The sequence below is a fragment of the Rattus norvegicus genome, chromosome 5, assembly GCF_021556685.1.
Source record: "Rattus norvegicus strain SHRSP/BbbUtx chromosome 5, alternate assembly SHRSP_T2T, whole genome shotgun sequence".
Classification (NCBI taxonomy): Eukaryota; Metazoa; Chordata; class Mammalia; order Rodentia; family Muridae; genus Rattus; species Rattus norvegicus.
In genome coordinates, this window is record NC_141538.1 from 89,598,571 (window position 1) to 89,612,492 (window position 13,922).

General features: G+C 44.1%; 1 protein-coding gene across 41 annotated transcripts in view; it reads right to left on the reverse strand.

The window, feature by feature from the left end:
* Positions 1–13,922, reverse strand: part of Cdk5rap2 (CDK5 regulatory subunit associated protein 2) — a 168,690-nt gene that overhangs the window by 116,212 nt on the left and 38,556 nt on the right. For 39 of the 41 annotated variants that reach the window (XM_087660590.1, XM_087660588.1, XM_087660571.1 and 36 more), the window contains 5 exon segments: positions 11,160–11,314; positions 5,658–5,820; positions 4,584–4,625; positions 3,648–3,767; positions 1,121–1,213 (listed from right to left, as the gene is read on the reverse strand). In XM_087660590.1, the coding sequence (XP_087516716.1) occupies positions 1,121–1,213; positions 3,648–3,767; positions 4,584–4,625; positions 5,658–5,820; positions 11,160–11,314 (573 nt within the window). 41 annotated transcript variants of the gene reach the window in all.

Consider the following 13,922-nt stretch of genomic DNA (forward strand, 5'->3'; position numbering starts at 1 on the left):
AGATCTGTCTATGCTGCTAGCATCCCGTGATTTAAACCAAATTACTGCAATTACTCTTATTGTGAGCCAAAACTCTGCAACAGATAAGGCAGGAGGTATGAATCTTGGAAGTCACATAGTCCTAAATCAGACTGATCTTCTACTTTACCATCAGAACAGCCTTGGTGCAGGAGTAAGAGGAGAGCTTAAGCAAGTATGGACTTAACCTGGGGATGGCACTAAATCCACATCAGTAATAGGCTTACATAAATTGTGTAGGTGAACTGAAACATGGGATGAAAACATTGAAATAATTAAAAGCATAAAAGTAAAATCTGGAAAATATAGGGATTGTGATTGTCATGAGGAGTAGGTGGGAAGCTTGAAGAACAATGTTATGGGCATAAAAGAGATCAAAGGTATCAAAGCCTGGACCACAAATTCAGAAAGTAACAGGAAGAAAGATGCAACCAGAGAACAGGACCAAAGAACTCCAGGCTGTGGAGTGCCAAGGTCCCTACGGTTAAACCCTGGCCCTGTCACTCACCAGTCTTGTGACCCTTAGCAGATCATATCTTTCATGCTGGAGTTCCTTTGCAATTAAATAGGGATATGAACAGTATCTACTTCAAATGTTACATAGGTAAAGGAGGTAATCTACAGGGAATACGTAGCATGGCTGGGTACAAGGCAAGGGTTCAACAAATATCTGCTATTACAACTGATAAATTTAAATCCTGACACTACCATCTGCTACCTGTAAGAACGAGCATGCTGCACTCCCTCAATGAGCCTCAAAACCCTCAAAACACAAGGGTATGATAATTACTTTCCTCAAGGACGGTGAAGATTAAATGAGATATTCTACATGAATGCTAAAAGTAAACTCAGCAGTTCCAACTACTGAGAAGCTGTCTTCATCACGATCACCATCATCACCCCACTGAGGAGAGACCTGAGAAGCTTCCAAAACTGGTGGAGGAGGGCCTCCTTTAATTATATAGACTCAACCAATTCTATCACTAAAGACCACCTATGGTTCCCCTTATTGCAAACCCCCAGGTTCCCTTCAGCTGCAAAGTCCAGGCCTCTCCTGGAATGAAGACCTGAGAGAGTCACTTTTACTAATGAAAACTCTTACCTCGAATTCGGAGACCTGGGTTTTCAAGGGAGCCTCTCTACTTTGGGTGGAGTCAGCAGTGAGTTCTTTGATTATGGAATTAAGTTCTTCAACCTGGGAAAACAACAAATGGTGGCCACCCATAGCTGGACTCCCCTTCCCTGGCCTGTAGTGCTTTAGAAACACAAGCTCTGAGTAGGATTTCTCGTTTTGCCATTTGTTAACTGGGTGGCTTAACCTCTCTGACACTGAATCTCCTCACCTGTTGCCATGGTCCACACAAAGTCAATATATGCTCCTCATGTGCCTATGTATCAGAGCCCCCATGTGGCAATTTTAGAGGAAGTAGACCTTCAAGAAGTGAATCCTAGTGAGAGGTCCTTGGGTCAACTTGGAACATGCTCTTAGAAGGTTCTAGAGTAGCCCAATCTATCAGGCTTCATCTGAAACATGAGCTGACCCTCTTGCCTACATACCTGCTACCTGTCATTAGACCTCATCCGCAGCTGAGCACATCAGAGAGTGTGTGATCTTGAACTTTCAGCATCAGAAAAAAATGAGTAAAAGAAAACTCTATAAAGTTATCCTGCCTTTGAAATTTCATTATAGTAATGAAAAACAGACTAATGCATGATAAACACCACTCACCTAACTATGGTGTTGTTAGTGATAATGAGGTAATGCACATTAGCACCAACATAAAAAGCATCGCCACTATTATTACTGTTGGCCATTCATATGACTCACAATAGTGAGTGGCTTTTCCCAAAATTCTGTACCTTTTATACCCTGCGATCCACTATGTACTCCCACCTCTATACCTTGGAACTCTTCCACTACTAATGCCACATACTGAGGTCTCCTACTCCAGCAGGGGCCCCAGTGCATCATATGAATCACAGCTACCATGGGGGGAAAAATCGCAATTGTAGCTGACACTGCACTCCCTTAGCTTCTCAGCACCAATTCCTTCCTCTGTAACCATCCCTGCTGTCTTTCGTCGCATGCCTGTGCTATTCCTAAATTCATACTATGGCTTAGAGTAGCATCCTTAGCCTCCTTCCTTCCCAGTCTCTGCTTTCACTGACTATATTGGTCAATTCTCAGAAGCTTAACTCATGACTAACAACAAGGATTCCCAAGTCAGCTGCCTTTCCCTCTCTGCCCACACGTCAGACGTGTTAAGCCCTCTGCCTCCTAACAAGGAAGGCCTGCACAGTCCTCAAAGCCAATGCTCCTGTCGCAATGTCATATGCTACTCTCCATGCTCTAATCCATGTCCATGTCACCACATATCCTCATCATGTAAGGCAAGACACCTAGAGTCACCTTGACTGTTCCTTCTCTGAATTCTTACAACTAATTATCAGATTTTCCAAATTTATTTCTATTTTTAATTATTTCTAATATTTATTTCTTGGATATAGTCTTCTTCTTCCATTTTGCTTGCTGTGACCTCTGTTCTAATAAAGCCTTTCTTGGCTCTTGCCTAAGCTACCCAATTTGCCTCTACTCTCTACCTCCTGAAACCTCTCTTCAAATACAGTCAGGGGCTCCTCTAAGATGAAAACATAGCTGCTACTCTGCTACTCGTACCCTGCAAGCAGATAATATGATGAGTACCAACACCAATGGGCCCTTGCAACACATCCAATATCTACAGTTTTATCGAAATTGTGCACTTTGTTCCCGCGAACCCCAGACCATTTGTGCTGCCACACATCACATGCTTTGGCCATTGTGTTCTCAGTCTCCAAACTGGCCTCCCGTCTGCAACTCTTTCCCCACTTATGCCTTCTCACCATTCAGGACTCAGCATAAGTTCAGCATCCCCTTTTCTAAGCAACATCTACTCCCCACATCCACCCTATTAAGGATCAGTTAGCCTTCCCTCTGTCTGCCCAACCCCTGCACTTGTCTCAGTCCCAACACCCATCACTCTGACATGCACATCACAAAGTAGAGCTGGTTCTCTCTGCTGAGTGAGAGCCTTAGTTAATCACTGAGATATAACAGACTTCAATACCAACAAGGGGTAAGAAAAAAAAACATTAGCCACCACCTTGGGTGCTAAAGGCAACAAGTCAGGTGGGCTTTTTGCTTCCCAGCCAGAGCCCTGCCTCCTAAATTCCTTCATGTCAAGTTTCCGCTGCCCTTCAAGAGTCATTGTACTGTCCTTTAAGGCAGTCACTAACCGCACAACTGGCAAAGTCTCAACTGAGAGGTTAGAAGTACAGCTGACCTTTAAACCTTTGGTACTGAGGGACAAAATGCTACATAGCTAACTACTGCTTGTTTCATGAACTTCATGTTGAAATGATTATGTTCATTTATTATTTACATTAACTTACATCTTTGCACCTCTATCAATGTGGCTTACTACTGACAGCACTAACTGAGGTTTAGCGCATACCTAACTGACTAAAGGACCCATTGCTGTACAGTCCTAGTACTTGCAGCCTTTCTGTCTAGAGCTAAAACTTCAGGATAGGACAGGCAAGCCATGGAAACTAATAAAGAAAAATCCCCCTTCACTCCTCAGACATACCTCTTTTTCCTTTGATTTTAATGCCATGGTTAGACCCTGAATGGCTTTATCCCTCTTTAAGCTATTTTTCTTCTCTGTAGCAATTTCTCTTTCCTTCTCTCTCAGGTCCTCCTGAAGTGCCTAAATTAGATTAGAAAAAGATTCACGAAGTTGATGTGTTCCAACCAAAATGCACTGTAAATATATCTTTAAGAGCACACTCAAATGCAGTTATTCTATCTTATTCCTGTCAACCTGTGATTAATGTTTCCTAGTCGAGCCGAACGCCGTGGCATCAGCTCCCAGTTACTGTGTTACTGCTCACGGCAACAGGACCGGGTGAAGGGAAGGGGATCAGATCGCTTGAGCAGCTGACAGCTATTCCTATGGGAAGGACTCTACTGCCTTCTAAAATCTGAATACAGTCACATCAGAGTTTTCAAAACGGCACCAGGTTATTTGGAGGAAATAACAGATCATTAATTTCATTCCTTAATGCTACAAAAGCTAGGAGAGAGTTTGGTTTGATGGAGACTGAGCCGTACATTTATAGTCCTGAGTTCACATCTTAAGATAATCGCTACTGCCTCCCTCCTGGGCTGTTGTGAGGATCAGATGAGATAATGGATGGGAAAGTGCTTTCTACACTGGCAAGCACTGTACAAATTCCAGCCGTCGTGACTAAGAGCTCTGGGAGCCTGGGTGCTGGAATCAAACAGGAAAATTCCCTCCTCCCAGCTATGTGATCATGGGCAAGTGACTTCACCTTCTGAGTCTCAGGTACCACATCTGTAAAATGGGAATGTCCAGGGAACAAAGCTAATGCAAGGACTGAGCAACTCCCTCTATGTTGCCTTATGCATAACTGGTACAAAGAGTTATCTGTTGCACTCAGAATCAAATGAGAGGCAAGCAGAGAGGAAGTCTTAAATACAATCTTAAAATGAGTCAACATACCTGGATCCTCTCTTCAAAGTGGTTTCTCTCCTTCTGCCGTTCCTAAGAAAAGGCATTCATGAATGAGCTGAAAAAGGAGGAGCATCCAAAAAGGAGGAGCATCCAAAGGCTTCCCCACAGCTATTAAAATGAGCATCTCATTTACTCTCGCCCCTCTACTACTGCAGACCTCATCCACACGAGTGTACCCTTGTTGACCCCACCCATAGCCTGACTTGGTTTGATGGAGGACAAGAATAAAGACGCTGTCCACATGCTTGATCACCAATCCCATGGCAGTGCTTCAGAAGAAAAGGTAAAGGGCCCATTAGAGGACAGGGCCTGAGAGGTCAGAACAGGAGAAGGAAGAAGAGTGGCAACTACATTGCAAATGAAAAGCGATAAGGCTAAAGTGTCTGCTAATGTGACAAGGACAAGAATGCTGCTCCATAAGGAAATCATGACCTTTCTTGAGCTTCCAGAACTTACCCTGATGTGAACAGACCACACAGCAGCCATCCTTTACCGAAAGAGAATGACTTGCCCTGGATGCTATAAGAGTAAAGAGGGGTCCAGGAGATTTGGGCCTAACTACTAGCAACTCACTTCTTGGCATCTAGAGAAATATGATCACTCTGAGGCTGACCCTAAACTCAGTCAGGGATAACAATCTCTACTTGGCCAAGAGGCCAGGAGACCTGAGCAGGAGAGTATGTGTTGCCATACCCAGAGCCTGTTAGTCCCCTACCCCATGTCCTCTGATGTTTCACACCAAATATGGTCTCAAGCCTGCCTCTAACCACAAAGGAAAAATTGACGTGAACAATGTACCACAATTTTACACTAAAAAACCCCTAAGGATGGAAAAAGAAGCCTGGAGGTGACAGCAAACAAACACATGATGAAATACAGATGCACAGGTATAGGACACGTGAACAAAGGCAGGCCCTAACAAAGGCAGTTCCTGCCGATTCCTCAGCTGACTGAGAGCTGGTACGTAGAAGTTACTGTGCAAACCACGCAGACTGAAGAGTGTCCCACTTTCCATGGAGCAGTCTGATGTGCTCCCCCTCCTGCTGTGCCCTGTCGCCTCACCTCAGCGTCTCTCTCTTTTTCTTCTCTTAGAGTGGCAGAAAGTCCTCGGAGTTCTCCAGATGACACGTTCTCGTCAGGAGATGCCATCTGAGATTTTTCCTCTTTAAGGCACTGAATTAAAGCTTCTTTGCTCTTCAAAGACAGCTTCAACTCCTCAATCAGTCTGAAAGAGAACAAAATTTAAATATTAATTCTGAGCTGCTCTCTTAGCTCAGTGGAGCAGGAGGAGGTAGGAAACAGGGCTAGACATCTTCAAAGTAGATGTGTCCAATGAATACACATAAACAAAATCGCATTCTGCAGGTCAGAGAGCAAGGAACAGAATTTATGTGACATTAATGAGTCCTCTTGTCTCTAGCCTGGCCCAGGGATGGAGCTCTTGAGCTGCACCACCTCTGGTCAAGCCATGCACCTGCTCAAAGACCTTCACCAGTTCCACTCCAACAGCAGATTGCTACTTTAAGTAAGAAATCCTCTCTCCAAAAGAAATCTGTCCCTGAAGGCTAAGCAAACAAACAATCAAGAGCTGGTTTGGTGGGTATAGATTTAAAAAGCAGGGCTATCTCTCCACAGCTTACAAGCAATGTTTAAAATCATACCACATCTCAAGCTAAAAGCTGCACTTTGGGATAAGGCATCCAGGCACCCAGCTCTTAAGTCATAACAGTCCCAGTTTTGTCCTGATCCCTATCACCTTGGAGCAGCTCACAAGAGAGCTTGCCCTGAAGTGATCCTGTGCCCCTCCATGCCTTTACATATGCTATCAATACCTTCTGTACAAACCCGAGAAGCACTGGAGTTCCTTAAATTATATCTTCCATCTCTGAATCTCACAGAAGCTTTGCCACCTAAAACCATAATATCTTCTAGGAAATGTGAACATTTCCCTTTTTGGGAAAACTGGAAACTCAATGTCCTTGGATCAACTGCTCTGTGACCAAGCTAAGGTTCAACCTCTCTGAGCCTGTGTTTGGACAACTTACAAGAAAAGAGTACTTCTGACATACACATGAACTCAACAAATGACCATTGCAATGCACGTGTGTATGTTTTATATATAGGTGCTTATTTCTACAAGTGTGTACAGAGGTCAGAGCTCAGAGTCCAAATGCTCCAATGGCATCTGTACCTTATTTTAGCTTTGCTGGGCTACCTGCCTGGCTAGCAAGCCCCAGGAATCTACTTGTCTTTCAGCCTTGAAATGTTGGGATGTACGTCATCACACACTAAGCTTTTACATGAGTGCTGAAAATCAGAACTCAGGTCCTCATGCTCACACAGCTAGTATTTTACTCACTAAGCCAACTCCCCAAGCTAGCCCTGTATGTACTACCTTTTAAATCTTCAACAATTAACATTTTTTTTCCTGAGGACTCTCCTCCATAAAACCCTTCTGTAGCTAAGCCTAGAAAGCAACCCAGTTTTATAGAAACACAGGCCTGGAGGTCTGGCAAAGCTGCCCTCGTAAAGCACCTGGCTTCCCTGTCATAGGCCAGGAGGGAGACATGGGCAGCAAAAACACCTAGCAGTGCAGTGCATCAGAGCTCACAAATGGGATTGCATGATAGCCTAGGAAGCTGGAGGTGCAATACTGCCCTCTAGGGGTTAGGCTCTGATATAATCAGTGGGAAAATGGAGAGCTAAAAGTCACCAAATATAGATTTAAAATGGAGAAATGGGGGCCAGAAGCAGAACAACTAAAAGCTGCTGAAGGCCCAGCCCATTACAGAGCAGCAGTCTTGAGACAATAAGAAGGCACCACATTTCTGGACTTTCAAGAAAAATAAGAATTCACTCTTCCCTGAAATTCAATGCTTTAAATGCCAACAAGAAAGTCAAACTTTTAAAAACTCTATTTAGTGTGAAGAAAACATACCTATTACTTATAGCCAACCTATAGGGCTCTCCAACATGATCACCTTCATATGCAGAACAGCTCAAAACCCAGACTGAAGAAACTAGAGAAAAAGGTGACAGGAACCCAAGAACACACTTGAGAGAGTGTATGCAGGTGGGAGCCAGACCAGATTCAACAGCAGCAGGTTCCTCTGGGTGGCCAATCCAGATCCCCAGACCCCTGCTGGGCTAAAACTTCTAACTTTGACTTAGAAAGGGCTATGGGAAATTAGCAAGAAGATTTAGCTCCTGAAGATTTTCCAGAGAGGCATCTCCTAAGGGAAACAGAGGTAGCAGCTGGCTGCTGGTCTCTGGAAGTTTAACTGGACACCTTCATCCCTGAGTCTGACATATATGTAGAGCTGACAAGCCAACTTTCTACCTGTCAAGCCAACTCTGTGCAAATGCCAGAAAAAATGCAGCCTATAGCAGGATCCCAACTTAATCATCTATATCCACGGAGAAGCCACCACTTGGACCAGTTCACACTCCTCCTCCCAAATGTCCTCTTCCCAAACAAAGCAATATATCCTGATGATCTACACGTGCAGGCTTTGTACACAAAGTATGCACACTTCGGGCCCTTGCACCTACCAACCCTCTGCATGCACAACTTCTAAGACTCCCTCTAAAGGAATCTCACACAGTCCAGAAATTCATCTCTACCAAAACATGTATTGGGATCTATCTAGCCACTCTCTACAACCAGAACCACTGTTGTCTCTGTAGTTCCGTATACATGCCCAACCATGCTCAGCACTGCTTACTGCATGAATCTTCATTTCCTCCAATGCCAGCTTGACTCTAGAAACCCACTCCTCCACACCTCCACACATAGGTGCCCTCAACTCCAGTCCTAACTGCAAACATCATCATCCCACTCCTCCCTAAAATCACCTTCTTGTTGCTTATCTCCAAACTGAGTAAACTGCACTACCTCCCCTCAGTCACTCATTCGCAAAGCTGAAAGAGGGGTATGTGTTTTCCTTGGCTACCAAAGCCTTTCAAGCCCACTGTGCCCACTTCCCCTTCCATCCCCACCTGTTTGGCTGCATCTTGGTCCAGGCCTCAGTCTTGGTTGCTATCACTTACCTAGAGGTATCTGCATCAGCATGAACACCCAGAGGCAGTACATCCCCAAGGCAAGCAAAGAACTGCTCTAAATTTGAAACTAATCATCTCATTTCTTCAAGCTCCCCACTAAGTTCTCAATGGATTCCCCCATGCCATTCAGATAAAGTCCAGATTCTTCCCTAGGCCCAGTGACCTGTCCAGCATCCCCACACTGCATATGCTACCTTCCTGCTAATCGATCAGTAGCCATTGTGACTGTCAGAACTGTTTCATGATGCTTACAATCGAATTACACTTACACAGTCACCTGACAGTGTGTCATGCCTTTGTCACTCACCTGACTTCACAGTACCACATCATCTAACATCACCATAAGAAAGGTGAGCCTGGTACACTACTTTACAAAAGAGACCACGTTCACGCATTTTACTTACTACAGAATATGGCCGTGTTGGAGGAAGTGTCTCACTGTGGGGGCAGGCTTTGAGGTGCTCTTATGTGCTCAAGCTACACTGAGTATAACCCATAGATTTACTTCTGCTGCCTGCATATCATGATTAGAACTCTCAGTTCCTTCTCCAGTACCATGTGTGCCTGTATGCCTCCATGACAATAACTGACTAAACCTCTGAAACTGTAAGCCAGGCTCAATTAAATGCTTTCCTTTGTAAGAGTTGCCATGGTCATGGTGTCTCTTCATAGCAATGGAAACCTAAGACAATTCCTCAGACATTCTATTCCAATGTAATCCATCTCTTGGCTCCTTGTCCCTAATTTAGCTTGTAGAATATAAAATTCTCCCAGAGAGATAAGGCTATACGCCTTCTAAGGACTTCACTGTCAAACAACAGGAAGAGAAATTGCTGACCACAACAATGATCTATGAATACCTCAGTGTGGTAGCTCTTGACTGTTCATGAATGGCACCTAGGCAGAGAAGCCAGCAAAGGGAACCCCTCTCCTGGTAACATGGCCCTAGACAAATACTGGATCAAAAAGGGATACATGGAGAGAACTCATTCGCCCCACCAAGATATAGGGGATTCAGTGTTTCAAACACATCCATTTCACAGAACAAAACTAAGGGGGCTAGCCTCTGACCTCCAGGCAGGTACACACACACACACACACACACACACACACACACACACACACTCTCTCTCTCTCTCTCTCTCTAAAAATTAAACTAAAAAAAGTCTCTAAAACAATGAGCCAAAAGAAAATTGAAAAGGAGAAAAAAAAAAAAAAAAAAAAAGGCTGCGGTCTAGACAATAAATGCCAGCCGTCTGAGGACCTGATTTGTAGGCACTGAAATAAGGAGACCACGACCACAGGCTCCCTCAACACTGATTTAGCCCTCTCTCACAGAATCTCAGGTTTGTTCAGCTGATGTTCACCCCATAACTGAAAACAAAGTGGCAGACCTAAAGACTATACTGGGGCACTGAGACACAAGTAAAGGCAAACAGGCACGAGACCTAAAGAGCTGGGCAGGGACCCTAGTCAGCTGGCCTGGGTTACATGTCCTGTACACTCTGCACGTGAGGGCAGCAGGTACATCAGGAATTCAAGGCCAGCCTCTGCCACCGTGAATCAGTGCCAACCTGGCCTTAACTATCTAAACAACGGAGCGGTGCACACCACTTCACAGAGCACCGAGCTGCTGAGAGAAGAAACCACAGGCACAGTCCTGTGGCAAAGACCAGAGGCTTTGGAGCCATCTCGTCCAAATGTAGATAGGTGTGGCTCTCCAGTCACCTGTGTTAGTCTCCATGATCGAAACCCCACCTCCCACTTAGAGAACAACAAATGGGACAAAAGAATCCAAATGTCAGAAGAAAATTTCAACTTACTCTTAATAACGTTTTGAGCCACAGTGGTCATTAAAGATGGCCTAACAGTTCTACTGCCCATCCATTTCTCTAAACCAACAGCTACGTTTTACTCATTAGCATTGAAGAACTCTGTATTTGGTCTACAATGTTCTTCTTTGACCTATTGCACTGCTTAATTTGGGCCTCCAGCCAGCACTAAACAATGTGGTAGAAAATGGGTCACACAAAATTCACTAGTAATTATGGTGGGGACGAACCACTTACTGATCCTCGTAGAAAGAACCACAAATTTCCCTCCAATAGTGCCAAGCAAAACTGAGCTTCTCCTGAATGCATGGCTTGTTTTACCTCATGGGTAATGTGAATCTCAGGTCCACAAGATTGTTTTTCCGTTGGCTACCAGGAAGTTACAGACAAAAGTAAACACTAGACATGTGTAAATGGGTCTGCGTATTCCTTCACAACATGACCTTGTCTGCCGACCATCTCTCACCCACTACTATGCCTTTCCTTTTCTGTCTGCCGGACTCTGATCGCCAGTTTTTTGTCTTGCTGTACTGGCTACATTCCAGTAAGTCATTCCAATCTAGTGAAGAACAATGACAGGAGGGAGGGAAGGGGGAAAGAAGGAGAGGGGGAGATCCTCTCCCATTCCACATAATGAGATGTTAGAGCTTCGCAGGGATCAGAGCCAGACCTGTCCTTCTCTTCCAGAGCCAGAGTCATCTCCAGGTCCCCCTCCTGCATCTTCTTCATCGCCGAGAGCTTGCTTTCTAAGCTGAGCCGAAGAGCCTTCTCTGTTTCTGTCCCTGCAAAGGCCTTCTCCAGTTCTGCTTGGGCGGCTTTCACATCCTACAGTTAAATTAAATGTATTTGATGCAATTTTTCAATACAATTGGGAACATTTTGAAAGGAAATTGGATTAAAATATAAATATTTATGACTTTTTCTCCGGCACATTTCCCCTCCCTGGATGTACTATACATGGAACGAATCAGTAATAAATACATTTGCCAGCCATTTTTCCCTCTTGTATCAGAAGAGTAATGGGCACTTCCAATGGAAAAGACTCAACTCTACAAGAACTGTACTTTTGGTTTTGAAAAATCAGATCAATATTTACACCTTCAATGAGAACAAGGAGAAATGTGCTCCTTGATTCTAAATGTGTGTAAATTCCAGAGTCACCCTAATCTCCATGCAAATTCATCCCACAGCCCTCCACCCCTCACTGTTTCTTTTTAAGATAATGACTATACAATTCTAAAATACATTTCTGTATCTCCAAGGTGATTTAGGTGGTGAAAAACTGGATGCTCCTCCTGAGTACTCAGAGAAGCCACCATGGAAAATATCTTCTAAACCATGCCGGTCATGTCTGTTAGGGGAATGGCCTGGTGCTCAAAAGGTGATCCGGAGTAGGCCTGTGTCTCCAACCACACAGATCACAGCCTCAGATTACACTGCAAACATAAAAGTCAAACAGAACTGGGTTCAAAGGTCACCTCTCCTGCTTACTTGCTATATGTTTTTGTCATTTCACTCTCTGAGCTCAGGGTTCTTATTCTAGAAAACAGGGGACCCACCAATCCATTAAAAAGCTGCTGTGAGACTCCTATAGTTCCAGAAGCTATAAACAGTGGCCTTCTCTTCCCCTCTTAGTCCCTACAGTAACACTGTCTGCCTTGGAGGGCTGCCTGTTACTTCACATTTCTTAGAGAGCAACAACAATGCTGTTATTTGCCTACTAAATGCCAGGCATGGAGCAAGCAGTCTTATGTCATACTTGATCCTGACATAACCGGAAAGTGTTGTGGAGTGGGACATTAGAATTCTGCAATGTAAAATGCAGTCAGATCACCTAACACCTGTGTGATCCAAGGCAAATGACCAGGCCACTTTGTGCTGTCTGTTGCAGCATGTTTAAAAACAAAGAGAAAGAGAAAGAAAAGGGGAAATGGAAGTGGTTAACTCTCAGCTTTCTTGGAAGGACAGCTAAGAATACACACATTGGGCTTAGCAGGAGGCCTCCCCTGTGGTGAACTCTCATAGCTTAAGTTTGTGCTCCTTACTGCAGCCAGTGCTACAAGCCAGTGCAGCTGTGCTCAGTTAACACAGGCACGTGCTTCACCTGATGGGATAAAGGCAGCAAAAAGAGCAGAAGCACTGGGAAGTACAGGGAGGACAATGGGATAAAGGAGTAGGATCAAAGATGGCAACTTTCACAACTGTCTCGATTAAGGGTACAGTGGTTTCCATGGTTTGAGTAAAAACACTCCCCTCCCCCATTCAACACCACTTGGCTCACAGATTTGAATGTTTGGTCACCAGGGAACGACACCATTAGCAGATCTTGCTTGGAGTAGCTATAGCCTTGGACGGGCGAGTGTGTCACTGGGGGTGGGCTCTGAGGTTTCAAATGCTCAAGTCAGATCCAATGTGTGTGTCTGTCTGTCTGTCCATCTCTCTCTCTCTCTTTCTTTCTCTCTCTCTTTCTCTCTCTCTCTTCCTGCCTCTCTTACTGCTGCCTGCCAAGTCAGATATAGAACTCTTAGCTACCTCTCCAGCACCATGTCTGCACGCTTCCTGCCATGGTGATAATGGAGTAAACATCTGAACTATAAGCCAGCCCCAGTTAAATGTTTTCCTTTATAAGAGTTGCCACGGGCAGCTGGGTAGTGGTGGTACATACCTTTAATCACAACATTTGGAGGGCAGAGGTAAGTAGATCTCAGAGTTCAAGGCCAGCCTGGTCCACAGGTTCTAGGACAATGAGGGCTACATAGAAATCTTGTCTCAAAAACAAACAAACAAACAAGAGTTGCCATGCTCACAGCAACAGAACCCTAAGACAGTGGTGTATATTTGTAAACATAATGTTTGGGAAGCTTAAGCAAGAGGATTCTAAATTTGAGACACCTTTACTAACTAGCAGATGCAGCCTCCAAAAATAATAATAGTAACTTATTATTATATCTTAGTCATCACAATCCTTTTGAAAGGCTCAAAACATTAAACTTTCTACTATCATCAAAATGTCACAAGTAGAAAATTTCACACCTGACCTCACTATTAAATTATTTCATAAAATTCCCTCCTAACTACATATAATGCATATGTAAAATATAAGTAAATTCATTGTCTAGTCATGGATGCCATCCCCAGGATAGCACATTAGTTATATCCAAATGTTCAGTTAATAATAAACTCACATCTAAAACACTTAGCACCTTAGGCATTTCAGAAAAGAGCTATTTACATGGTGGGACTTAATACTGGCTTAAAATACTTTCTACTGTCCTATCCAGAGGCAGCTGTTCAGCCAGGAAGCACCTGACTCCCAACTATGGTACAGGAACTGCCCGACAGAGTGAACAGCACAAGACCTACCAAAGAAGTGATATCTAGAGAGTTCCGGCAAGAGAGTGGACCATGGCTAGAGAAGAAAAGAGCTGGGTAG